At 43.7% G+C, this 27,911-nt stretch overlaps 1 protein-coding gene across 1 annotated transcript; it reads right to left on the bottom strand.

Moving 5' to 3' along the window:
• Positions 1–942: 942 nt before the first annotated feature.
• Positions 943–27,827, bottom strand: LOC112679056 (ectonucleotide pyrophosphatase/phosphodiesterase family member 7-like). Its single transcript, XM_035718185.1, has 3 exons — positions 27,578–27,827; positions 9,204–9,349; positions 943–1,578 (listed from the first exon to the last, which is right to left on the bottom strand). The coding sequence occupies exons 1-3, from the start codon at positions 27,825–27,827 to the stop codon at positions 943–945; spliced, it is 1,032 nt and encodes a 343-aa protein (XP_035574078.1).
• Positions 27,828–27,911: the final 84 nt, after the last annotated feature.

Below are 27,911 nucleotides of genomic sequence, written 5' to 3'. Positions count from 1 at the left end.
AGGTTCATTCAAGTTGTAGCATGTATCAGTACTTTGTTCCTTTCAATGGCAATATAATATTCCATTATATGGATATACTATATTGCGCTTATCCATTTATCAATTGATGGGCAGTTGGATTGTTTTAATTTTTTGGTTATTATGAATAATGCTTCTGTGAGCATTGGTGTATAATTTTGTTTGTGAACAAGTTTGCTTAGTATTATTATTATCATTATTATTTTTGATATGTGCAAAGGGCAACCAGCAGGTGTTTTTTGTGTGTGTGTGTGTGTTTTTTTTTTTTGGTTGTTTTGTGTGTGTGTGTGTGTGTGTGTGTGTGTGTGTGAATATACTGGTGAACTGTGCATAATGATCAAGCACACAGGCTTGGGTTCAAACCTCAGGCTTATACTTTTTTTTTTTTAATTTTTCTTTATTTATGATAGTCACTCACACACAGAGAGAGAGAGAGAGAGAGGCAGAGACATAGGCAGAGGGAGAAGCAGGCTCCATGCACCGGGAGCCCGACGTGGGACTCGATCCCGGGTCTCCAGGATCGCGCCCTGAGCCAAAGGCAGGCGCTAAAACGCTGCGCCACCCAGGGATCCCTCAGGCTTATACTTCTAATCCCAAGTCACTTCTCTCTAGCTTTGGTTTATTCCTCATTAAAATGGGGGAGATAAGAGTATATATCTTTAGGGTTGTTGGGAAAACAAAAATGAAATAACTCATGTTAAAATTTTAGTACAGGGCTGGACAGAGCCTTGGTCAGGGAGGGATGTTTGTCATTATTATTGCATAGTGGTAACATGGGAAGGGTTGGTTGGGTGGGATATGGGGTTGGGGGTGGGAAACACTTAGGAAACAGTGGGTTACCGCTTATATTTTAGTTTTTTTTTCAGAACTCTTTCTCTCTAGAGGCTGTCTCCCAGACCCAAGATGACTTTATTCATTTTAGAATCAACTCACCCCATTGATGTTATAACCAGAGTCGGCATACATCAAGATTGGCAGGACCCGCTTGTGTTTGGCAAAATGGAAGCGTTCTGGGAATTCCTCCTTCTTGTATACATTGAGGTGAGGGTGTGCATTCTTCAGCGCTTGGTAAAGAGCTTCCTCTTGCCCTGGTTTGGGCAGGAGCATCCCAAAGCCACCATAGTCCACGATATCAAACTTGACCGAGTCGTTGAACTTGATGTAGTCAATCAAGAGGATCTCAGTGACATTGGGTTTCTTTTTTACAGTAGTCATGCCATGGTCTGATGTGATGATGACATTGAGGTGGTTGGTCAAGCTGTGCCTCTCAATGGCTTCCACCAGGTACCCAATAGTTCTGTCGATTTGCTGAATAATCACTCGTCTGTTCTCTGTCTCAGGCCCAAATTTGTGTCCCACGTTATCTGGCTCTCCATAGTACAGAGTAACAAAGTCAAAGTCTTCCTTGGTGAACCAGTTCATGACAATATCAATGTTCTCCCTCCACTCTGTCTCGTTGCTATCTGGGTGAGTATAAGACTCCACCAGGGACCGCTGAACAGCCTCCCCTTTGTACTTTGCACCTCCCCCAGGATAGTGGAATGATGCTGTCTTCCTCCCCTGTAAACACAGGAAGAGAATTCTATTAGGGCTGTTTCTTATATCTTTGTAATAATAGGCAAAGCTTAAGTTGTTGATGTCCCTGCCCTAGTCCAAAGGCATAGAGAACACGTGAGCTTTGGAGTCAGATGGGATTGGACTTCATTCCTGGCTTCACCAGGATCTCATCAAATCTACAACACTGTTTGTTGCAAGACATGCTATTATTTTACGTGCTCCTAGAAGAAAACTGCTGCCTGTTTTTTTAAATATTTTATTTATTTATGATAGACATAGAGAGAGAGAGAGAGGCAGAGACACAGGCAGAGGGAGAGACAGGCTCCATGCCGGGAGCCCGACGTGGGACTCAATCCCGGGGCTCCAGGATCCCGCCCTGGGCCAAAGACAGGCACTAAGCTGCTGAACCCCCCAGGGATCCCCAAAATGCTGCCTGTTAATCCACAACACTCCACTGATTGTAAGATGCACTCCAACTTTAGAGATGGTAAAATGAAAAAAAAGTGCCTTGGAGTGGAGGAAAAATGATACTTTCTATGTTGGTGATGGTGAGTGAGTTCTTTAATATCTTATGGTTCAGTGTTTCTACATATAAAATGCCAAAAAGTTGATTGTATTTTTGTGAGGATTAAGCCAGATAACTTCAAGATGAAGTGTTGGGATTATGTTTTGCATGTGGTAGGCACTCTTTTCTTTGCCTCCAGGTCTAGCAAACCACCACAAAGCCTTCCCCAAATTGTGTAGAGGATAGTTAATAGGTTTGCCCAGCACCCATTCCACTTCTGCTGGTTTAGAGAACCCTCACTTCCCTTAGAGACTCTGCCCTTGCTTCTGGCTGGTTTGGGTTGTGTGGATTTCACATCAGGCTCCAGAGGTGGGATGTGATTGTGGCAGAGGATATTGCATCCACTGGCCACAGCAGTTGGTTCAGTCTTGGGCCCATGTCTCAGTCAGAGCCAATGAAATTTGATCTTGGGACTTCTGAGTAGGAGGAGAAAGGGCCAGAGGAAGGCTTTGGACCAAAAGTGGGGTTGTTTTTAACAACATACATGATTGCAAAGTCATGAAAATATTCTTCAGTGATCCACTTCAGCAGAAAGGTGGCTTTTGACAAAGCTTGGTAAAATTGTTAGGAAAAAGAATTATATATGCTCACCGATGAGCTAACAATGAGATGGACACATCTCACTAAATAAGTCCTGTTGTAAAGGAGCTCCTCCACCAGGACATGTACATAGTGGGGGCTCAATGGATTTTTGGTTTAGTGAATGAATGACCTCATTTGGGGAGCAAGTACTTTGTTTTGTCTTAGCAAAGCTATTAACTTGAAGAATGTACTGTGACACTTCCTGTATCAGCCAAGATTTTGATGTTCTGAAAAACTCAAAAGTTCATTGGTTTTAGGAGAACCAAGGATGATGGTGGCATCAGTGTGTTGATTTGGAATGGAGAATAAATGACCAGGAATAATTTTGGGATAATGGCACCTGGGTTGTGGCTAATTGGTCAACAAACGAGCAGAAAAGTATGACCAAGAGTAATGACAGAACTTCCAATGTACTGTTTGAGAGAGAGAGAGAGAGAGAGAGAGAGAGAAGCAGGAAAGCAATTTGGAAGTTGTAGGGGATACTGTTGGCTTTCTACCCAGATCCTCTTACAGGACCATTGTGCTCGCATTCACTTCAGCTGCTCCACATTCCAGAAAATTACCTTCAGACTTTCAGCCAAGTGACCAAATCTTGCCTCACCTGGGAAGGTGTTCTATAATGCTCCTTCACTCCTAGCTGCCCATGGCCAGTGATTGACTGTTGGGAGGACAAAAGACCAGCTTCCTTGCCTCAGGTTGGGATACCATGGAGGTGCAATTTATGCTCCAAGGTCTTTGTGGGATTAGGCTGAAGCTGGTCTCTAACTGTGATCACATCTCACTTACCTTCTGCCCTTTCAGTTTCCCTCACTCCTATCTCCTGAGAACTCTCCCTCAATGCCTTACATGTACCAAATCCCTGAAACTTGAAATAAGACAGAAGTCTTTTATTTTAAAAAGATTTTATTTATTAATTGATGAGACACACACACACAGAGGCAGAGGCATAGGCAGGGGGAGAAGCAGGCTATCTGCAGGGAGCCTGGGGCGGGACTCCATCCCAGGACCTTGGGATCATGACCTCAGCCAAAAGTAAATGCTCAACCACCGAGCCACCCAGGCATCCCAAGACAGAAGTCTTAATACTAAATACTGTGCAAGGCCCAGAAGCTCTGCTATTTATAGCTATAGGTGAAATATTGTATCCTCTGCCCTCCAGCATTCATTTTCTATCATGTGGTTTAGTTTTATTTTCTCTAAAGCACTTTACCCAATCTGAAATTATCTTAATATGTTTCTTGTTTACTGTCTTTTTCCCTCTCTCAGAATGTGAGTTCCATGAGATCAGGGACCATGTTGATTTTATTGACTGCTCTTTTCCTGGGACCCAGAAGAAGCCTGGCTTACAGTAGGTGGTAATTGTTGGTTAAATACATGTTGAATGAATGCATGAATTGCATCTGCTTTTATGGGTGCAAAACCCATCCTATTCTCACTTCTGATTAACTTATGGAAATAGTTACAGAAGCTCTTTCTTTTTTGGGTTCTAGCATCTTATTTGTAATCTCTTCAGGCAACACATTTTCATTTCTGATAATAGAATTTCTATGGTTGCTTTAACTTGCAAATCCTCTAATATTTATTTATTGCATTTCTGATTGGCATTACTCATAATTCTCAGTTTTTAGCGATGGTACTTTGTTTAACTTACATATAAATTGACTTTGCTCTGAAGTATGGAATTGGCTGGAAGGATAAAACTTTCAACATTTTGTAGAACATAGTTTGACTGGCTATTTTATTATCTAGAATAAACTGACATTAACATTATGAGGGACTTAGGCAGCTCTACATATCCGGTTGACTTCTTGATGTTTCCATGTTAAATCTCAGGTGTTCCCAACTTGAAATTGGTTTCTTGTGCTGTATTCTCAATGCACACCTTCTTTTTTTTAATATTTTATTTATTTATTCATGAGACAGGCAGAGACAGGTAGAAGCAGGCTCCATGCAGGGAGCCTGATGTGAGACTCGATCTCAGGACCATGGGATCACACCCTGAGCTGAAGGCAGATGCTCAACCGCTGAGCCACCCAGGCGTCCTACAACGCACACCTTCTTTAAAGATATCTCAAGCTGTAGCCTTAGGAAACTATGATTTTTTTTTCATTTTGTCCTATAGGGATTTTAAGAGTTATACTGCTCCATGGAAGAAGCTACAGAGAGAAATGCATGTTTGAGTGTGTGTACACACACACACACTCACACAATTCTGCTTATTTGGGACCTGTGATAATCAAAAGTGCTATTTTCAACAAATACTTCTGAGAAATAATCTGAGCACTTAATAGGATGCAAAAGAGTGGGTATTTACTATTCTACCCTTTAATTAGCATAATCAGTGTTTCCAGTAGCAATAGCAATTGGAAAATCGCTGGTTTTATTAGGTTCATTATTCTTCCTTAGTGTAGTGTTGCATCAATGTGGCTATTACTCTTAAGTTGCTTTTTTAAAACGAGAGTTGGTACTTCCTATGGGCAAAATCCTTGGGTTTTGAACAGAGTCCACCAAACTTCTCAGAACTAATCATTAGAACAGAAGTTTCAGTTTGATTTTGCATTTTGTCTTGTCTTCCTTTAGGATAGAGTGAAAGTCACAAGGTGAACTTGTTTTAGGAAGGCCCTTGTAAAGACTGCTAACTCTGGGAAACGAACTAGGGGTGGTGGAAGGGGAGAAGGGCGGGGGGTGGGAGTGAATGGGTGACGGGCACTGGGTGTTATTCTGTATGTTAGTAAATTGAACACCAATAAAAAATAATAATAATAATAAAAAAAAAAGGAAGGCCCTTGAACATATTTCTTTCTTTCTTTTTTTTTTTTTTCCTTGAACATATTTCATCATGGTTGTGCTTTGGTGGGAAGTATGTGTGGTTTAGGGAAAGGAGTTAGTTTCTCCTTTTAGGAAGTGATTGAGTGGAAAGAGATGGACTCCATGTATGTGATATTCAGAAGTCAAGGTTGATTCTGAGTGTTTTCATTGCTTTTCTGTGCTCCAGAGGAGTCACTGAACGGAAGGAGACAGGTGGCCAAGATTCTATTTTTCTCCCCTTCCACACCCTTTTGGAGGTCAGATTATTATTCTTAGAGCCTTTTGATGCATAATAAAGACATGCTTTGGGTCAATATTGGGATGAATTATCTTGTTATTAATGCTCTAGGCAAAAGCAGCTGGCATCATCTTGCTCACAGCTCTTCCAAGTCTAGGAGACCTGGCTTACAGTGATAGCTGTAGCTGCCCTCCCCACCCTCTCTCCAAATCCCCTTTTAGTTGTAGCCTACAATGGTCCTGATAGAGACTCTTGGCAGCCATGGGGATGTCACTCAGAACATTCCCTTCCATTTCACTCCTTACTATGCTCTATAGGTCCTCCATAGAGAGGTAAAACATGCTCCTAGGTTTTTATGGTTTTCCTGGGCCTTTTTTTTTTAAAGATTTTATTTATTTATTCATGACAGATACAGAGAGAGAGAGAGGCAGAGACACAGGAAGAGGGAGAAGCAGGCTCCATGCAGGGAGCTTGACGTGAGACTCTGTCCTGGGTCTCCAGGATCACACCCTGGGCTGAAGGTGGCGCTAAACCGCTGAGCCACTGGGGCTGCCCTGGTTTTCCTGGGTCTTTAAGTCATGGGTGCCTGCCTTTCTCTGAGGATTAGGACTTCTGAACTTGGTGAACCACTTCAGTCATTAGTCATGTTCAGTTACCAGGCATGCTCATTTAAAATCCAAGCTTGCTCTAAATGGAGCATCTTTTTTCATACCCTGACCATTAGCGAAGTCTTTCTGGAGTCTGGATATGTTCCTGGGCTGTGAATTATGGAAACAAATGTGGCCAGGAATCCTATTTTTTAGGCATCATCCACAAGGCATGTCAATTCTTATGTATCTTGATGGACTCTGGAAGCATTAGTGTCATGGAAGGAAAACATTTTAGTCCTATTAAAGGTGAATGCCTCAATCTCCACCAAGCCTGCCTGGAAGAGACTCAGGAGAAGGATGGATTTTCCCAGTGATGCATACAAGTCAGGCCACTCCCCTAATAGATGGGCTCCTGAATAACCTTTAAGGCAGTTGGTATACTGTTACTGGGAGGCTGACCTGGGGCCATAGGTTTGCTCTGATTGAGGCAGCTTTCCTGGCAACTCCTCAAGGAGCTGGCCAATGGTCCTGTCCCATGGCAGGATGTCAATGGTAGAATGAGATATACCAGCTTGACTTTCACTTGCCAAACACATGGCATGTTGTCAGTCACCTGGCCCTGCACCAGATCCTGTTTTTGCACAACCACTTATGAATTCAGCAAAGAGGAAGAACACTCTGAGTATGAATTGAGCAGAAGGAAACAAAGTCCTAAAAACAAGTGGCAATGAGACAAGAACCATGAATAAGAAAAACTACAGGAAAGAATGCTACCAGAAGCCTCATATCAATGAATAAATACCATACCAAGAGACTAGGGAGGTCCTGGGTTTTGAACAGTGAATTAATGAAGACTGCCCACACCTCCCTAGCAGCAAGACAAATACGTGATTCACTATGAAATCCACGGCTAAATGTATTAGCCAAAGAAGTAATATGTTATGGTTAAGAGTTAAGAGTTGCTGAACCCAGAATGAATTCAAATCTCAGCTTTGCCTTTTGATAGCTTTGTGACTTTGAGAAGTTATGGCAGTGCTCTCGGCTTCAGTTTACTTCCCTGTTAAATGGGCATAGTCAAAGCACCTACCAAAGAACTATTATAAATTAATAAATGTAAAGCACTTAAGTCAGTACTAGGCACATATAGTAAAGTTATGAATGCTATTTTTTTTTTGGCGGGGGGGACAGGATTAATTTGCATGATCTCTGCCTCAAAGTTAAAAAAATGTGACAGAGGGGCACCTGCATGGCTCAGTGGTTGACCTACGCCTTCGGCTCAGGTCGTCATTCTGGGGTCCTGAGATTGAGTCCCGCTTTGGACTCCCTGCATGGAGCCTGCTTCTCCCTCTGCCTGTGTCTCTGCCTCTCTTTCTGTGTCTCTCATGAATAAATAAATAAAATCTTTTAAAAAAAAGTGACAGAAGAGGAAAGAGTCTAGAGCCTGACAGGGGAAAGATGGAGCTGAAGTAGACTCATTGACAATCCCCTATGATTCCCTGAGAGCTAATTTGCCCAATATTGTAGCCTTTAACCACACGTGGTATTTAGATTTAAATTGAAATTAATAAAAATTAAATGCAATTAAAATTTTGGTTCTTCAGTCTCATTAGTCACATTTCAAAGGCTCAATAATCCTATGTGGCTGGTGGCTTCCATGTTGGACAGTGTGCAGTAGAACATGTCCATCATCAAGGAAAGTTCTATCGGATGGCTCTAGCTTAGAGCTGTAGTGACCAGCTGAAGCACTATAATGATTCAGCCTCCTTTAATGACTAAGAATTTTTGAACATTTTGTTTTCAGCATGTTATATGCATTATCTCAGTTAACCTTCCCAATGAGCTTAAGAAGCAGGGACTCTGATAATCTTTATTTTATGGGTGGGGCAAATCAAGCACAGAAAAGAGGTTTTTGCCCAAGGTCACACAGGCGGACAAGGGTGGAGCTGGCCAGATTCTGCTCCGGGAGTCTAAGTCCACAACCTGCATTCTGAGCTGCAACAGCACTACCTTGCTGCATGACATGCCTGTGTATGTTGGAGCACAGAGATGAAGTGCCAGTGAAAAGGGGACCTTTGGAGCAAAGGTTAGTATCTTGGGGAAGACGAGGAGGTTCTACTCTGAAGTGATGATTGTGGAAGCTGATTAAGAAAACACGAAGCTGACAGAAGATTTGGGACGGGGACTTAAACATGCAGCTCTGATGTCTGCCTTTTTGAAGCAATAATAAATGGCCACTGGAATCCTTTCAAGTGAATGTTCTCAGAGTTTTTCATGGTCTGAAGATTCATTAAATGGTCAACTTCATTATTAAGGGCTTTTATGCTTAAGTCTGAGGCCAGTGTATAAACAGTTATTTCTGAAAGAGCTGCTGAATTCAGACACTAGGGTGAGCCCTGGAGGTACAATCATGTTTAAGCTAGACTCTGCCCTCAAAAGACTCATCCGTCGATAATGGCTAAATGCATATTTCATTTAATACTTACATCAAATCTATTAAATAAGTACATCATTGTTATTCCCATTAAACATTTAGGGTAACATGTTTAGAGAAGTTAAGTCACTTTCTCAAGATCACAGCTTTTTTTTTTTTAAAGATTTTATTCATTTATTCATAGAGACAGAGAGAGAGAGGCAGAGACACAGGCAGAGGGAGAAGCAGGCTCCATGCAGAGAGCCCGACGTGGGACTCGATCCAGGGTTTCCAGGATCACGCCCTGGGCTGCAGGCGGCGCTAAACCGCTGCGCCACCGGGGCTGTCCAAGATCACAGCTTCTAACCCCCGTCCCACATGCATAGGAATGAGAAGCAGTGTCCCTGGAAGTCAAACCAGGGTTTCTGATAGTACCTGTCTCTGGGCTGTGATCCAGAGGGGGAGAACACCATTGTCCCACCACTCAGTCTTCTTTTGTGTAGTCTTGAAGGAGTACTTCCAGCGTGTCTCTGTGTTAAACATCATGTTGTGAATCACACCATGATCTTCAATCCAGCGACCTTGGGAATGAAAGAGGGAAGGTGCTGGTAAGTTCTATGAATGGATACTGCCGGGGGTATCAAAGTGATCTTAAGATCTCCCCCAACATCCTTCTGGTTGGCCTACTTCTTCTGGGGGATTGCTGCTCTGGGTGGCTGCCCTGGAGCTTCAGACTTGGTTTTCTGGAGGTGCAAATGTTGGTGGCCATAAAGGAAGGGCTAATTGTATCTCACAACTGCCAGATTGGATCTACTCCCTGGAACAGACCTCACAGTCTTGGAGGAAGCTGGTATTGACTGTGGAGCCTGATGTGGGAGGGAAGGCAGGGCATGGGGAGGCCAGGTTACTTGGGTTATTCTGTGTCCAGAAGGTAAGAGCCTGGAATTTGGATATTTCCTATGGAATGATTTTCCTTGTCTTCTGCTGGCAATGATCTGATTCAATATTGAATATCCAGTGGGCCCAATTCTTGGGAAACATCACAGGGATTTTCCTAGGACTCCCATGCTGTTTGAGGAAAACAATGGAATTAGGAAGGATTTCTGACATAGTTAGGTATAGACCTTTTTCTCTCTCCTTAGAGAGGGAAGGCAGATATTGAGGAATGTGATTAAGCTAGATTATTCTTGAAAACATAAGAATGAACCAGATACAGAAAAAACCTGTAACCTTACATTGTGCCAAGGAAAAGGGGAGTACATGTTGGGGGTCAGTCTAAAGAGTGAACCAAAAGATCCATGGGGATAGCAGAGTCCACTTCCTTACCTGCTGGGACAGAATCCTCTGGGTGACCCTAGTGATTGTAATAAGATAGTGATGATTTCTCCTATTTCCCAGTTAAATCAAGGCAGGACATTTTGTGACTAGAACTTGATAGTCATGGAAACTGAGAAGGGAAAGCTCTTCACTGGCTCAGTCATTGCCAGGCTGCTGGTGGGTAAAGTCCCCTTAGGATGGCCAAAACCCTCAGCTGGGAAGAAGCAAAAACCATTGTTGCTTTATGGTTTCTGCCTTGTAGGTAGACCACACTTAGGGGCACTGAAAGAAGTTGTGCTTCTGTCAGGGATTAGGGCTTTGGGGTCAAGATCCCTGATCAGGAATAAAATTGGATGGTCAACAGTGGAAAAGCATGGACCTAGAGTCCAAGAGAGCTGGATGCCAACCCTGACTTGGCTTTTGAACTTGATGTGTGAACTTAAACAAGCCCCTAACCTGCCTGGCCTCGGTTGCCTGAATACTAGCATATAGGGTTTGTGTGATGAAATCATGGCACATATTTACCACCATGTCATAAGCTAAGATGTAGGGACATTAACTCATCTAATGCTCCCAACAACCCTGCAAGGTGGCTACTATCATAGCCCCTCCTTTAGAGAGTTCTCTCTTTAAGGAAACAGGCGCAGAGTTTGCTCAAAATCATGTAGCAGAACTGGGCTTTGAATCCAGGAGGCTTGGCCACAGCCCATACTTTTTTTAATAGGTAAAATTCACATAAGATAAAATTAACCATTAACATTTTGTTTTTTAAAGAATTTATTTATTTATTTGACAGAAAGAAAAAGAGAGAGAGAGAGCACAAGCAGGGGGAGCAGCAGAGGGAGAGAGAGAAAAGCAGGCTCCCCACTGAGCAGGGAGACCAATGCAGGGCTCTATATTAGGACCCTGGGATCATGACCTGAGCTGAAGGCAGATACTTAACTAACTGAGCCACCCAGGCATCCCAGCTATTAACATTTTCAGTGCACAATTCAGTATCATTTAGTATAGTCACAATGTCGTGCAATAATAATCTCATTCTTTTTTTTTTTTTAAGATTTTACTTATTTATTCATGAGAGACACACACAGAGAGAAGCAGAGACATAGGCAGGGGGAGAAGCGGGATGCGGGACTCAATCCCAGGACTCCAGGATAATGCCCTGAGCCAAAGGCAGATGCTCAACCTCTGAGCCACCCAGGCATCCCTAATCATCTCTTTCTAGTTCCAAGGCATGTTCATCACCCTACGCAGAAACTACGCATTAGCAGTCACTCTCCAGTCCTCCATTCCCCCAACCGCTATTGACCACTAATCTGCTTCTGTCTCTATTGATTTACCTGCTCTGGACATTTCATAGACATGAAAGCTCACAATATATGACCTTTTGTGTCTAGTTTCTTTTACTTAGCTTCATATTTTCTAGGTTCATCTATGTTGTAGCGTATATCTGTACTTCATTCCTTTTTTTTTTTAAAGATTTTATTTATTTATTCATGAGAGATACATAGAGAGAGAGACAGAGACAGAGACACAGGCAGAGGGAGAAGCAGGCTCCATGCAGGTAGCCTGACATGGGACTCAATCCCTGGTCTCCAGGATCACGCCCTGGGCTGAAGGCGGTGCTAAACCGCTGAGCCACCCAGGCTGCCCTGTACTGCATTCCTTCTTATGGCTGAATAATATTCCATTGTATGAATAGACCAGAATTTGTTTATGCATCCATCATTGATGCACATTTAGGTTGTTTCTGGGTTGTCTGGCTATTGTGACTAATGCTGTTATGAGCATTCATATATAAGTATCTGGTTTCAATTCTTTTGGGTATATATCTCAGAATAGAATTGCTGGGGTTACATGGTGACTCTATGTTTTGAAGAGCTACCAGACTATTTTCCGTAGTGGTTGTGCCATTTTACATTCCCACCAACAGTGTCTAGCAGTTCCAGTTTCTCTACATCCTCATCAACACTTGTTATCTTCCTGTTTTTGGTTATGGCCAACCTAGTGGATGTGCAATGGTATCTTGTTGGGTTTGATGTGCATTTCCTGAATGACTGGTGGTGTTGAGCATTGCAGTCTGGGCTCTTAATCCCTCTGCTATACCGTATGTCAGGAGTGGGGTGAAACACCACAGGTGAGAGTACTTTGTTATGGATAGGTGGGGCCCAAGTAGGCAAGAACTTTTAGAGCCTCGGGAATGAGTAATGGAAGCCTTTTGAAATCTACAATGAATTGTCTCCTTGTTATAGTGTCCAAACTTTCTCATGGCTGAGCTGTGCCATATCACAGCAGATGAAACGGAAGTACAGGGTCAAATCATCCAGGGAATAGCTTGCTTTTGCCTTTTTTTTTTTTTTTTAACTTGTAAATCCTGGATTCTGTTCTAGGTGACTCTTCCTGCCCAGTAAAGAGCAAATCACCCTAAAGTGACAAACATCTGTCAATTCACCTAGTCTAGTATTTATCCATGGTATTTTATACTGCCAACATTAGAATCAATTGAACTACTTGTTAAAAATCACAAATTCCCTGGTCTCCTTCTAGGCCTTGCTGAATTCACACCTCTTGGGTGGGGTCTGGGAACTTGCATTTTGACAAGCTCTCCAGGTGGTTCTAGTGCCCACTGACATGTCAGACTACTGGTTCAGGGGCTATTAGCCATTCACATATGGATGTGGATTAGTTCTAGCAGACTGCTCATTACTCCAAAATCTGGGTTGATAGCAGCTCCTCTGAGTGACCAAAGGGAGAGCAGGTAGCCATCAAAACCTGGAGTACTTCAGTATCTGGGGAAGCTTGGGTGCCCAAAGACACTGGGGGATTTGGAGGAGGGATTGAAAGAAGCAGAGGATGCTGCAGGCACAGAAACTTCTCCCTCCAGTAATTCTGTCTTCCAGGCTCTGGGACCCAGAGGTCAATTATGATATCAGTTAAGTAGACTACTCTGGGAACCAATAATAGAATCCATTTTTCCCTCAAAGAGATGTCACCCAAGTTTCAAACACCTAACCTAAAATGAGTTCAGGGAGTATGACCCTTCTATTCTGTGGCATGGCTAGTCCCAGTAATTGCACAAAGGGAACTGTCTCCATGGTGTTTGGGTTATTTCCACTCTGACACTTAAAAGGCATGTTCTAAATCCAGCCAGCAGCTGGGACCAGCAATGACCCAGAAGACATTTCACTGCCCCTTGGTTCCTCCTTCCTACTGCTCAAGGCTCTTTATCCTGGTTAAGGGCCAGTTCTGGAATGTGGGCAGAACAAGACAAAGGATGGGAAATGCTAAGAAATGAACAGCTGCAGAGAGCAGCAGTTTTACTAAAATTGCATTTTCAACTCTGGAGAGAGTCAGGGACCGGACTGGAAAAGCTGTGTGAAGGCAACACTGTTGATCGTGCCTGGAGTTCCAGTAGCAGCAAAGGAACTGGTTTCACTTGGGTCAGATGACGCTGTCCTCCCTGCAGTGCAATGGCACAGAGGGGGCTGCTTTCAGAGGTGGGACACCTTAGTTTGGCTCTTGTAAGCACCTGCTCTCTCCCTGGGAATCAGTCTTCCCCTCCATAAAAGGAGAGGGTTGAGGGACGCCTGGGTGGCTCAGCGATTGAGCATCTGCCTTCCGCTGAGGGCGTGATCCTCGGATCTGGGACCGCGTCCCACATGGGCTCCCTGTGGGGAGCCTGCTTCTCCCTCTGCCTATGTCTCTGCCCCCCACCTCTGTATCTCTCATGAATAAATAAATCTTTTTTAAAAATGAAAGGGTTGATGATTTCCAAGGGCCTTTCTGGCTTTATCCATTCTGACAGTCTGTCATCCATGTCATTTACATGTCTGCGATGTGGGCAATTACGCAGGTTAAATAGGAAGTAGGATGAGCTCTCCTAGAGAACATGATTCCTGGTGCTTGCTACTTATGCTTTAATCAAGGTATAGGGCAGCCCAGGTGGCTCAGTGGTTTAGCCCTGCCTACAGCCCAGGGTGTGATCCTGGAGACCTGGGTTTGGGTCCCACGTTGGGCTTCCTGCATGGAGCCTGCTTCTCCCTCTGCCTGTGTCTCTGCCTCTCTCTCCCTGTCTCTCATGAATAAATAAATAAAATTAAAAAAAATCTGGGTATAATGCCTACTTCCACACCATACCAGTTATGGCAAGGCGCATTCACTCAACTGAGCGTTTCAGGTGTGGGAACCAAGCCAGCTAGATTTGATTCCTTTCTCTTGATTTTCAGAGACCTTTGTTTATATCTCAAACACTTGCAGGGTGAATTTGGGAAACCATCAAGTCCAGTGTTTGATCCAAATCCTCTCTTTCTCAAACATTTTGAGCCAAGTATTGTCCTTGATTGTGCCATAGCATTTACAGTCTAAGGGATGGGGGGAGAGAGTTAAAAAGAGATAAAGGATGTTCTGGGGTGCCTGTAATGCTCACAGGTACCTTCTCTTAGAATTCCCCTAGGAGGGATGCCTGGGTGGCTCAGTGGTTGAGCATCTGCCTTCGGCTCAGGTCGTGATCCTGGAGTCCCGGGATCGAGTCCCACATGAGGCTCCCTGCATAGAGCCTGCTTCTCCCTCTGCCTTGTCTCTGCCTCTCTTTCTTGGTGTCTCTCATAAATAAATAAAATCTTAAAAAAAAAAAAAAAAAAGACCTCCCCTAGGAATGGGCCTTGCTGAGAGGCAGGGCTAGGCACCATATTTTTACCACATGACATCTCTTTCCCACATTCAATTGGTTGGTGAGAAACCCAATTCTCTCTTTCAAGACTTTTTTTTTTTTTTTTTTTTTCTCTTTCAAGACTTAAACCAAGAGATGCAGTAGCTAATCAGCTCATGGTGGGCTCGGAGCAAAAAGAGAAAACTGGTTGTGAGTGAGTAGAGCAGAGACAAGAGAGTTCTTGGGGCTGATTAGAAGACACTAGGCTTTTGAGAACCAGAAACATAAGGTCTGCTTTCTTTCACTCTGTTTTCTATTTTCTCTGTCTCTCATTTGGTTCCCTTGCTTGAGTTTGCCTGTTAGAGCCTTGCAGGGCAGTTGTTTCTCTTGAGCTAGCATGAAAGGATTTCTGTGTTTTAACAGCTGTTGTTTCCTGACATAGCTGGTGATCAACACTTCAATAGACGCCGAACAAAGTGCATTGGGAACACAGAAAAGGGGTTCAGGGAAGGCTGCACAGAAGAGGTGATGCTGGAGCCTGGTGGAAGGCAAGAGCAAATGCAGTTCAACCTTGAACAATATAGGCTTGAATTGTGTGGGTTCATTTATATGCCAGGTTGTTTTCGATAAATACACTGCAGTACTGTTGATGTATCTTATCTTCCTTATGATTTTCTTAATAACATTTTCTTTTCTTGGGAGCCTGGGTGGCTCAGTTGGTTAGGTGTCTGTCTTTGGCTCAGGTCATGATCTCAGGGCCCTGGGACTGAGTCCCACCTTGGGCTCCCTGCTCTTCGGGGAGTCTGCTTCTCCCTCTGCCTTTCTCTTTCTGTCTCTCATGAATAGATAAAATCTTTAAAAATTTTTTTCTTTTCTCTAGCTTAGTTTATTGTAAGAATATAGACTATTATGCATATATAAGACATATTAATCATCCCTGTTATTAGTAAGGCTTCTGGTCAATGGTAGGCTATCTGTAGTTAAGTTTTTGGGGAGTCAAAAGTTATACATGGATTTTTCAACTGTGTGGGGCTTCACCTTCAGTAACCCCCATATTGTTCAAATGTCAACTGTATTTGCTGTGATTTTTAACTATTAAAACTAAGCAGTTCACTGCTTGGGCAGAAGTAGATAGAGATGGTTTTATAATATCCTGCCCCAGTTGTACCCATTGTCAGTTACCTTGCTGAAAGGATTATGTAGCCTGGGTTTGCTTAGTGCTTTTTTTTGTTAATGATCTAAACTTCTCACATGATATGCACTTGGAAACAAGCGAACAGTGTTGTTCAGTTATATTGTTGTGGGCAAACCACTCTCTTGGCCATTGTTAGAAGACTTGAGAGGTTAGTTCCAAAGTTTGAACTAAAATAGGGTCTGGTATCTACCCAGTAAGACTGCTGATGGGCTTTTCTTTTTTTGATTATGATGAAAAAAATGGCTGAGTTGGTTCATAACTTGTTTTTTCTCATCATCTCAGTCCTGGATTCTTGGCCCAGAAGCTCTGCTCTAGAACCTGCAGATTTTTCCGTTTTTGCTGATGTTCTAGGCTATTCCTGGCTTGTGATAGATGAAAGCGATTCCTTTTTTTTTTCCTGATCCTAAGGTCACGACTAGACCTGACTTACACCTATCTAAATACAAACCTTCATGGGCCTTCAGATCATACAAGAAATGGGTGCCTCTGCTGCATTGCAGAGGAGTCAGGGAGTACCATTGGAACTGGGCACACATGGCACTCATGCCATTCTATCCTGCTTATACTTTCCATTTTTTTTAAAGATTTTATTTATTTATTCATGATAGTCACACAGAGAGAGACAGAGAGGCAGAGACACAGGCAGAGGGAGAAGCAGGCTCCATGCAGGGAGCCCGACGTGGGATTTGATCCCGGGTCTCCAGGATCGCGCCCCGGGCCAAAGGCAGGCACCAAACCGCTGCGCCACCCAGGGATCCCGTATACTTTCCATTTAGCATCCATCTCATTTCCTCTTGAATTTCAGATGATTGCCTACAAATATGTTTATTCCATTAGTTTATAAACTTCCTAAGAGTAGGGCTGTGCCTTGTTTATTCTGATATATCCCTGGCACAAAGCATAGGATTATATCCTTACTAGACATTCAACAATATTTGTTGAATTTAATTGAACAAACTCCCTCTTACTTCTGCCCCATTTGCAGATGGCTGGGTATGATCTGAACAAGTAGTAAACAGAAACTAACTTAGTTCAAAGTCAATTTGGGAAAAAATATACTTTAATGGATTAAAAGAATCCATACCATAACTTAATAACTGAATAAGGGCATGCCTCCTCCTCTGCTCTAAACATTTGCTCTGTTCCTACCTACTAATTTTCAGGTGTGACAGTGTATATTTACAGATAGTCCATTTGGGCATAGATACACTTTAATGCATTTCTTTCTTTAACAAAAATTTGAGGAACTGCTATATGTTAGTCACTAATTCCTTTAATCCATCATATAGACTATAAGCATGTCTTCATTTTCCTCCTGATTTGTGATTCATTTAAGTTCACATTCCCAAAACCAAAGAAGAAAATGTTGTGTTAGCCAGCTAGTATGAAATCAGTGAGGAAAAAACAGTTGCCAAATCACATCAACCAACCACCATAAATCAATCCAGTGTTCCATTCCTGAGCTGACAAGCTTATTGAGAAGAACAGCCAAGACACTGATGGGAAGACAGCCCCCACTGGAGCTCAAAACCACACTCACCCAAGTTTACACACCAGAGTGCCACCCATTGATAATCTACTGGACCCATAGCAAAAGTACTTGAAATGAGGACAGGTGAACCAATCAAAATTTAAAACCTTATCAACTACTGTTACAGAATTGAGGCTTGTCTCCAACACGAGGACTCATGATGGCAGCCATTTTTTGGACAGAGAATATAAAATCTTAGAAGCCCATTTTACTAAACTGCTCTTGCTCATGGGTAAGTGCAAATGAAAAATGCTGCTGCTGCTTTTTGACATTGCTTTTTAATTATGCTCATCTATAAGTCATTTTATCCTTGAATAAGACTTGAGAATGGCCCTAAGGCAGAGGCATGATTCCTTAGGAACTAGGCCAACAGAGAATGGGCTTTCACATACTCCACCTTTTCCTTTAATCTGCTGTCAAAAACAGAAACTTTCTCTCTGAATAGCTGGAAGCAGACAGCTGCACTTGAGTTCCATCTGGGAACTCTATTAACACACAGTTCTACCCTTGTCCTGCCTTACTGGCCACTGTTACAGAAATGAGATCTGTCCTCTACATTTTTTTCTCACTTCATTTTCTCCTCTTACCACTATAGTGGGCTGAATGGAGCCCCCCACCGAATTATATGTTCATATTCTTATTCCCAGAACCTGTGAATGTTGCCTTATTTGGAAACTAGGTCTTCACAGATGTAATTGGTTCATGATTTTGACATGAAGAGATCATCCTGAAAATCATTACATGAAGAGATTTACCCATGTTGGCTCTAAAACCAAAGGCAAATTTCCTTATAAGAGACAGAAGAGGAGGGGACACAGACAGAAAAGGAGGAGGCAACATGACCGTGCAGGCAGATATTGGAAGGCTGTGACCACAAACCAAGGAATGCTGGCAGGTACCAGAAGCTGAAGAGGCAAGGAAAGATTCTCCCCTAGAACCTGTAAAGGGAGCATGGCCCACTGATATTTTGATTTTGGGCTTCTGGCCTCTAGACTTTGTATTGCTTTAGGCCACTCAGCTTTTTTTTTTTTTTTTTTTTTTTTTTTTAGGCCACTCAGCTTATGGTACTTTTTAAAAATTTTTTTTAATTTTTTATTTATTTATGATAGTTACAGAGAGAGAGAGAGGGAGGCAGAGACACAGGCAGAGGGAGAAGCAGGCTCCATGCACCGGGAGCCCGATGTGGGATTCGATCCCGGGTCTCCGGGATCACGCCCTGGGCCAAAGGCAGGTGCCAAACTGCTGTGCCACCCAGGGATCCCTCTACTGTGTAATCCATAGACCTGAAGCATCAGCATCTGATTTTTCTACATGTTGGAAATTAGCATAATGAAAAGTTAGGAAATATCCTGGTTTTCCAGCCTTCTTTATTTTCGTGGCTTCCTTTTTTCTCTCCTTGTGGAAATGACTGGTGCTGGAAGCACATCTTTTCTGTCTCCATCTGTTTTTCTTTGCTTTGTTCATCTATGTTTTGGGGAGTTTGTTGACTTCCAGGACTTTTTCAGTGGAGAGTTGTTTCTGGGGAAGCAGGATGGGGGAGCCGATTAAGGTTTATGGCATCTTCTATCCAGGTTTCCAACAACATCTGCATGGTTTGTATTATTATCAGCAGCAGGGATTTAATTTCCTTTCCCTTTCCCTACCTCTCTTACCTCTTTCAGACTCTGTTTTTCACTGGTTAGAGTGTCACATGGGTTGCCTTTGGCTTTCTGATTTACATGTAATTTGTGTATTATATGTCTAGTCCAAAGATTCTCAACTAGGGGGTGATTTTGTACCCCAAGGAACATTTGTCTGGAGACATTTTTGTTATCACAACTAGGGGAGGAATGGTGCTGGCATCTTAGAGGCTAGGGATGCTGCTAAATGCTCTACAACACACAGGATAGCCCCCCTAAGACAAAGAATGATTTGGCCCAAAATGTAAGTGGTGAGATATTGAGAATCCCTCCCTAGTCTTAAAGATCATCCAAGTACATTTGTCCGTGCTTCCTTTACTCCTATGTCAGATAGAAGGAGGGGTGGATTCATGAGTGGTTATGACATCTATGAAGAATTTTTACCTCTTATAGATTGATTTTGGGATAGAATGTAAGCAATCGATCATTTGTGCAAATTGTGCCCTGTGCACCTCCAGGGGATACCACCAACATAGTGTTAATGAAAATAACCTTCCTAGAATTGTGCTGTACACAATCTACACAGTTATAAGTGGTGGCTCTAGTTTTGGGGTTGTCCTGGTGGGGTTCTGGAATTGGGAAAGACTTAATTTCTGGCTGGTAGGGAGCTGGAACCTACCATTGAGTACCCTTTCAGGAAAGGAGAAAATGTTGAGCAGAGAGGACCTCACTTTTATTATTCTCAACCATCCTGTAGTTACGTGAGTTCCCTTTTCACCTCTGATCCATATCTATTTGACTAGATGTAAAATTGCCGAATTATAATATCATAGCTTACGTTTTCTGTAGCCTTTGTCTGAAACGTGGTGATAGCTTCTTATTTGCAGTAGGTTCCTTGGGGGAGAAAAATATATGCTGCTGCATAAGACTTCCTATCCACCCACCACTTGCTTGGCGGGATTTCCTTAGTTTCAGCAGCATAAGTTATTCTCACTGGTCCTCAATCACTTTGCAATAAAAACTGAGATTGCAAAAATGTTCACTGTCATTACCAGTGATGGAGCAGTAAGTACAGGCTTCTGGAGAGGGAGAAGGAATCAGGTGATTTAAACTAGGAGAATGAGCTGCTAACCGTCAGAGAATGGCTTTTCATTTTGGTGAGATCTGAGGGGAATTGGGACAGTTCAGAGAGACTGGGGGGGCCATCCTGGAAGATGGCTGTTTGCACGTGTGCTTACTGAATCTACAGGGAGCCCATGCCCACTGAGCAGTCCCAGAGGTGAAGGTGTGATTTTTTGGGACTGAGTATTGGGGCACTGGATCGCATACCTCCATCTCTACATCAAAAGCACCATCAGGCTAGTGAGGTGGACCTTGGCACCTCCTGCCAGTCCTTCCTCCATTGCTCTTTTCTCTTATAACGGTGCTTGACTTTCCACTGAGAACTCACCAGGCCTCCACTTGCAGTCCACCTGATTTGTGTGGTGCTTGCCAGTTGCCTTAACCCTGACCTGGGGGTGGACATGTAGTCTTAGCTTGGGTGTTCAGCATTGTTCTACCCCCCACCCCAGGCCACAGAGGTTGGTTCTGAGAAGTAAATTGGTCCAATGAAAGCCAATATTGGGAATTTTGTGGTCACTCTTAGAAATAGAGAAAGAAAGGGAGGGGGAAAGGAGAGAGATTGATCATTCTGAGGACTTGGATTATTAATGCCTATAGATATTGATTACGTCTCATAGTACTGTTGTGAGTTGAACTATGTTCCTCAAAAAGGATACTTGAAGTCCTAAGCCCCAAGACATCAGAATGAGACCTTATTTGGGAATTGGGCCACTATAGAGTTGAGGTCATGCAGCAGCCCCTAATCCAAATGACTCGTGTCCTTATAAGAAGATGGCCATGTGAAAACAGAGACACAGGGACAATTCTGTGGATTGGGTGGAGGATGGAATCTATAAGCCAAGGAATGCCAAATATTGCCAACGAACCACAAGAAGTGAGGAAGACAGAAGGATTCCTTATAGATTTGAGAGGGAATGCAGCTCTATTAACAGCTTGATTTTAGGCTTTTGGACTCCAGAACTGTGAAACAATGCATTTCTGTTTTTTTTTTTTTTAAGATATTTTCTTTTCTTTTATTTTTTTTAAATTTTTATTTATTTATGATAGTCACAGAGAGAGAGAGAGAGAGAGAGAGAGAGGCAGAGACACAGGCAGAGGGAGAAGCAGGCTCCATGCACCGGGAGGCTGACGTGGGATTCGATCCCGGGTCTCCAGGATCGCGCCCTGGGCCAAAGGCAGGCGCCAAACCGCTGCGCCACCCAGGGAACCCTTAAAGATATTTTCATCTTCAAATCATCTTCACACCCAGTGTAGGGCTTGAACTCACAATCCTGAGATCAAGACTCACATATTCCACTGACTGAGCCAGCCAGGCACTCGATACATTTCTGTTGTTTTAAGCTGCTCAGCTTGTGGTACTTTGTTATGGCAGCCCTAGGAAATGACTATAATTACTTTCAAATTAATACTCTTCCTCCCCGTCCTCCCTTCCTTAGCCCCCTCCCCCCCATCATTTTTGCCTAAGCAACAGAAAGAGTTAATGCTGACGTGGTGACACACTATGATTGGAAAGCCCGGCCTCTGTGGACATCCATTATCTCCTATGGTTCAGGGATTAGCCATAATTCTGCAGGCTTTCTGGAGCTTCACTATGGGGGCGTGTCCTGTGTTACCTTTTGCCTTTCTACAAAGACGGATGCTCACCCCCTGTTTATCTGAGCCCCATCAAGGACCTTGTCCATGGTAGACAGAATTCCAAAATGGCCCTCAAGGCTCTTGTTTTCTGATATATATGCCTGGTATAACTCTTTTCCCTTGAGCTTGGGTGGGACCTGTGGCCTTGTTTCTAACCAACAGAACATGGAAAAGTTGAAGAGATTCTGCAGATCTCTTGAACCCTAATCAGTTCATTTTGAGTTAATCAAAAGAGAGTTTATCCAGGGTGAGCCTGACTTAATCAGGTGAGCTCTTAAGAGAGGATCTAGAGCAGAGAGGCCCTCTCTTGCAGCCTCAAAGGAGAAAGCTGCCATGAGTCCTATAGCTGCAGGGAAATGAATTCTTCAAACAACCACATGAGCTTGGGAGTGAACCCCATCCCAGTCAACGCCATGATTGTAGCTTTGTGACACACTGAACAGGGGCCCCAGCTCAGTGGTGCTGACTCCTGTCCCATGGAAATGGAGAGATAATACAAAGGTGTTGTTCTAAGCTGTTATGTCTGTGATAATTAGTTCTGCAGCCATAGAAAACTAATACATCATTCTATTTTAAGAAATTTCCAGGTGCTGTGGCAAAGCTCCTGTGTGTGTGTGTGTGTGTGTGTGTGTGTGTGTGTGTCATGAAGATTGGGGGTGGGGATGATGAAACCAGGTGGGAAGAAGAAAACGATCTTTTTTTTTAGAAGAAAAGTATCTTGGAGGAAGTAATGGTTCATTCAACCAGGGAGGGGATGAACTTAATTTTAATTAGTATGCAGGTCTGTGCCCAGCTTTGGGGAGCTGGAGAGAAAATGTCTCCTCTAGAACCAGGGCTTGCTTTGCACCTGGGAGCTTTTTTTTTTTTTTTAAGATTTTATTTATTTATTCATAGAGACACACACACACAGAGAGGGGCAGAGGCACAGGCAGAGGGAGAAGCAGGCACCATGCAGAGCCTGACATGGGACTTGATCCCGGGTCCCCAGGATCACGCCCTGGGCTGCAGGCTGTGCTAAACCACTGCACCACCAGGGCTGCCCTGCACCTTGGAGCTTTGATTCTAGATAGGGGCCCCACTTCCCCCTCTTGCAGGTGGTACTGGGAGGGCCGATACTTGGAGGAAAAATATACATTCTTTGTGAGGATGTAAAGATTGTCTCATGTGGAGAGGTGATGAGGTAGGATATTTTTAATAAATAGCCAGTTTTTAAGAAATCCTCCCTCCCTGAGTTTTTTGTTCAGGACGTCTGTCCTCTCTGCTTCAAGGAGAGGGAGAAAGCATGGGAAGTGGGTATTCCTCCTAAGCTCTGCCCCTTATGGGAGCTAGAGGAGCAGGTGGTGCAGAAAAAGGTTTGGTGGGGACACAGCCAAGTGAGAATACATTTTCTCTGTCTGATTCCTTGAGCTGTCAGAGAAAGGAGACAAAAAGGCACAAGAAAGGGGCTCTTCATCTCTCTCCCTGGCAGAGCTACAGAGGAAAGGAAACAAACCCCCCAAAACATCTGTGGAATCTGGGAACAGAGGGGACATGAGACTGTGTCATGAGGTAAGCCCTAGGAAGTGGCAAGACCTTGGAGACACTTAAATGTAGTTGGCCACTGTTGCCGCTCCCAGGCCCAACAGAGATGCTAAAACAATAATTGTTGAATGAAGAAATGAATATGTTGGAAACTCTTTAAAACTCTCCAGGAAGACTTTCTTTACCAGCAGCAGGGGAAATTGATGAGGGTCATGTGACCCTGGCTCTGGGGTGAGGGCTGAGATATCCACACACCTGACAGCCCCCTGGCATGAGGAGGCCCTGCCGTGGAGATAAGGGCAGCAGATGGCGGCGGGGGGGGGGGGGGTGGAGGGGGGCAGCATACTGGCCCCAGGCAGCTTTGTCAGCTATCTAAGGGAGGCTTGCTCATGGATCCTTGTGCCTGGGGCATGGCTTCTCCCGACCTTGGTCCTTGCCTGAGATCGCCTGGCCTCTGCCCCTTGAACTCTGTCTAGGAAGCTCAGAGAGATGGCCACATGGCTTCCTGGACTTGAGCCTGTGTTGGAGCTGTGCGTAGTATTGCAGCTGAGATGTGAAGCAGTGTGTCAGGTTCCTCCTCCTCCTCTCTCTTCTGTGTTAAATCGCCCAGAGGTGTTTGTAAGAAGACCAATTAATTAGTCATTGAGCTAAGAGAGCCCCCTTTCCCATAGTTTGTGTCAGGCTTACACCCTGGAATCTGATGAGGTCTTTGGGTGCTGACAGTACGAATTTTATCCATTATTTTTTCTATTATGGATGATTCTTTCTCACATTAGAGTCAGACAGAGGTCTGCTTGAGCCCAGCTCACGAAGACAAATGCTGGGGATTTTGTTAGGCCTGGGATAGCCTCTGTTTTATTAATACAACATATTCAGGATATATACTTATTGCCTGGAATCTCTGAGGGTGGGCAACATCTTTCAGAGGGATTTGGAATGATTACTTAATTAGAATCAAAGATGGTGGCGGGCTGTAGTCATGCTGGAGGGAAGGGATTGAAGAGCCAGTGACTGTAACCATCCAGGACTGAGTTTGAATCCTACCTCTGCCCCAGAAAAGATTTGTGCATCTTTGAACCCCTGACGTCTAGCCTGTAAAGAGGGAGGGCAACCTGAGCAACCTAGGCTCCGTGAAAAACCTGTTTTAAAGTCAAAGTCGAGTGAATGTTTACCTGCTCAATAAATGGCAGGTCTGGTTAAAAATAAAAGAGTTCAAAGGAACATTTTTTTTTTCACAGTGAGCTAATTAAAAAGATTATTTGATGTATAACATTTTGTTATTTATAGGCAGTACATTTCATTTGGTCTAAGATCTAAAAAGTACACAGGAGGTACAGTTCAAAGTCTCCCACCCACTGCCCTCCCTGGAGGAACTAGTATCATCAATTTCTTGTTTATTTATCCAGAGGTCTTCTATACACCTATAAATAATTGCATATAGGGGCGCCTAGGTGGCTCAGCGGTTAAGCGTCTGCCTTCAGCTCAGGGTAAGATCCTGGAGTCCTGGGATCTAGTCCCACATCGGGCTCCCTGTATGGAGCCTGCTTCTACCTCTGCCTATGTTTCAACCTCTCTTTCTCTGTGTCTCTCATGAATAAAATCTTAAAAAAATAATTGCACATATATATATATATATACACACACACACACATATTATATGAACCCATATATGCATGCTACTCACATTCTTTGCATCTTGGTTTTGTCACTTAATCCATTTTGGAGATAGCTTCCTATCACGGCACAAAGAACTTCTTCATTTTTCCTCTTAAAGGTAATAGATTATGACATTCTATGGATGTCTGGTATTTTATTTAGCCATTCCCCTTTGGGTGGATAGTTAGGTTGTTTCTATTTTTCCTGTGGTTATAAATGCCAATGCAATGAATAACTTTGTATGTACACTGTACATCGTTTTCTACCCAGCAGATATATATCTGTGGGATAAAGTCCTGCAAGTTGAATTTGCCAAATAAGAAAATTTGTAAGTTCCTGATTGTACTTGATGTTGCCTAATTAATTATAAAGATTTTATTTATTTATTCATGAGAGACACAGAGAGAGAGAGAGAGAGAGAGAGAGAGAGGCAGAGACACAGGCAGAGGGAGAAGCAGGCTCCATGCAGGGAGCCCAACATGGGACTTGATCCCGGGTCTCCAGGATCAGGATCTGGACTGAAGGTGGCGCTAAACCGCTGGGCCACGGGGGCTGCCCCGATTTTGCCAAATTACCCTGCATTAAAACTGTACCCATTTCCATTTCCCACTGGCAATGAATGTAGGAGAGGAATTGCAGTGATTTTATAATTTTAAAAATTTTCTCTTAACTGTTTATATCTTCTCATTGAAGACCTTCTGGGAATAAATAAAAGGTGGGCATGCCTTATAATATTTTGTGCCCATCATATTCTCAGTGTTCAGGGACCCAGAGTCTGCCCATGGGAGATCTTTTAAGTGTTATGAAGTTAATGCCACTGGGAAGTAGCATTCGGTTTCTCCAGAAAAGGGCTATTTAGTTCCTGCTTCCTGGCACTAATAGTTCCCGAATGACTTGCTTCTCAAAGAGTTTACATATAGGAAAATCTCTCTCAGCAGATCTCCCTCTGAGTGGTTATTCAGCTTTATTTTTTAAGTTTCTGATTCAAGTGTCCCTTTGAGAGTCTGATGGAAGTGATAAAACCCTCTCCCCAAAAAAGGTACCAGCAGTGTGTGTATCATTTTGGAGGCTCCGGGAGCTGCCCTGGACTCGAAGGAATGGTTCTCTGGGTAGGGGTGAGGCTCATGCTGCCAGGCACCACTCTTTACCCCATGAGAGGGGTCTGTGGATCCCAGACTCATAGTTGGGCAGAACTAGTTTCATGTGGCCAGGGACATATTCATTCTAGGCCTGGCTTCCCCCTGGCCCAATTCTTGGCCAAGTCACTGATGAATTAGTTATTCAGCCTCTCTGAGCTTTGTTTTTCTCATCTGTGGAATGGGGACAACACTTGCTTTGCAGTATTGTTGTGTTGGAGATATTGAAGCCAAAGCACCTAGCACATGCCTGGCTTCAGGCCCATGTTAGAGAAATGGAAGCTGTTCTTATTCTTACTATAATGAAATCCTTTGCATTTTGGCAACTGGAATTTTGAAATGACCACATTCCTTCCTATCACAGAAGCCTTGAATATGGGAACACTTTTCCTTTCTCTTTGTCTCCTGAGGTCTCTTTCAGTTTTCAGTTCAATTGTCCCATCTCAGCCTTTCCCTGCCTCCAACTGCAAGTCAATTTGCCCTTGCTGTTTTCTCTTGAAGAAACTCTCTTCTTCCTTCTCAGTGCCTCTCCTCATTGATGAGATCTAGTAGTGTCTTTGCTTGTCTCCCCCATTCGGACTACGTGCTCCAGGTGAGCTAGGGAGACTGGCAAGGGCAAAGGCCCTGAGGCAGGTGGGGGCTGGGTGGAGATACAGACAGGTGGCCTTTGTGATCTGGAGAGAAACATGTGAGGGGAAGAGAGATGAGAGAGGCCAGGAAACAGTGGGTCAGGGGCCAGGTCATGAGACTTTCTGGGGCACAGAAAGACAAAATTTGAATTCTCTTCAAAGAGCACATTGGTGGGGCACCTGGGTGGCTCAGCTGGTTAAGCATTTACCTTCAGCTCAGGTCATGATCCTGGGGTCCTGGGATCAAGCCCCCTGCTTAGCAGGGAGTCTGTTTCCTCCCTCTCCCTCTGTCTCTCCACCCCACTCATGCTCTCTTTCCTCAAATAAATACATAAATAAATATAATCTTTGAAAACAAAACAAAATAACAACCACCAAAAAAAAAAAAAAAAAAAAATCAAAGAGCGTTGGTGTCCCTCCAGCTTTTCAATAATAAGCCAGGGAGTCATCTAATATAATTGAGTTCTTTAAAGTTTAATATTTTATTATTTTTATGAAGTTCTTTTAATGATTTAGTTTTGGAAAAGATCACAAGCCATTGTGTATAAGGCAAGGTAAAGGGGCAGGGGGGCCCAGGGAGCAGGGAGCGGGGGCTGGAGAGGTCCTAATTCTGTCTGCAGGCTGGTGCCCTGTAGCCAGTAGGGTTCTAAAAACCGGAATATTCTAAGCTAGTGCTTCTTCCAGTTGCATGAACTGCCTCAGTCTCCTGAGAGCTGACTGAGAATGGGCTCTGTCTCAGGGAATAACAAGTACTGAGGCTTCCACTAGCACTGGCAGACTGGCTGCAGAGCAGAACTTACCTGAGATGGTGGTGAAGTGGGATGGAGAGGTCATTGTCACGAAGGGTGGTGTGAGGTACTTGGCCTTCACGCCCTCCTGGGCAAGGCGGTCCATGTTGGGGGTGTCCACATCCTGGTCGTAGTTCCAGCGGAAGCCATCGAAGGATATCAGCAGGAGCTTGTTGAAGTTCTTCCTTCCGGGGATGGGGTGGCAGCTGGCCAAGCCCACCAGGATGGGCAGCAGCAGTGAGAAGACCCCAAGCCCCATCATGCTGCGAGCACTACACATCACAGAGTTTGTGGGCCTGCTCCTATTTTTCTCCCTTTTTTATCTGTGGTTGAACAAAGTCCAAAT

The sequence above is a fragment of the Canis lupus genome, chromosome 6, assembly GCF_003254725.2.
Source record: "Canis lupus dingo isolate Sandy chromosome 6, ASM325472v2, whole genome shotgun sequence".
Lineage (NCBI taxonomy): Eukaryota > Metazoa > Chordata > Mammalia > Carnivora > Canidae > Canis > Canis lupus.
This window is presented reverse-complemented; position numbering and strand designations above follow the sequence as displayed.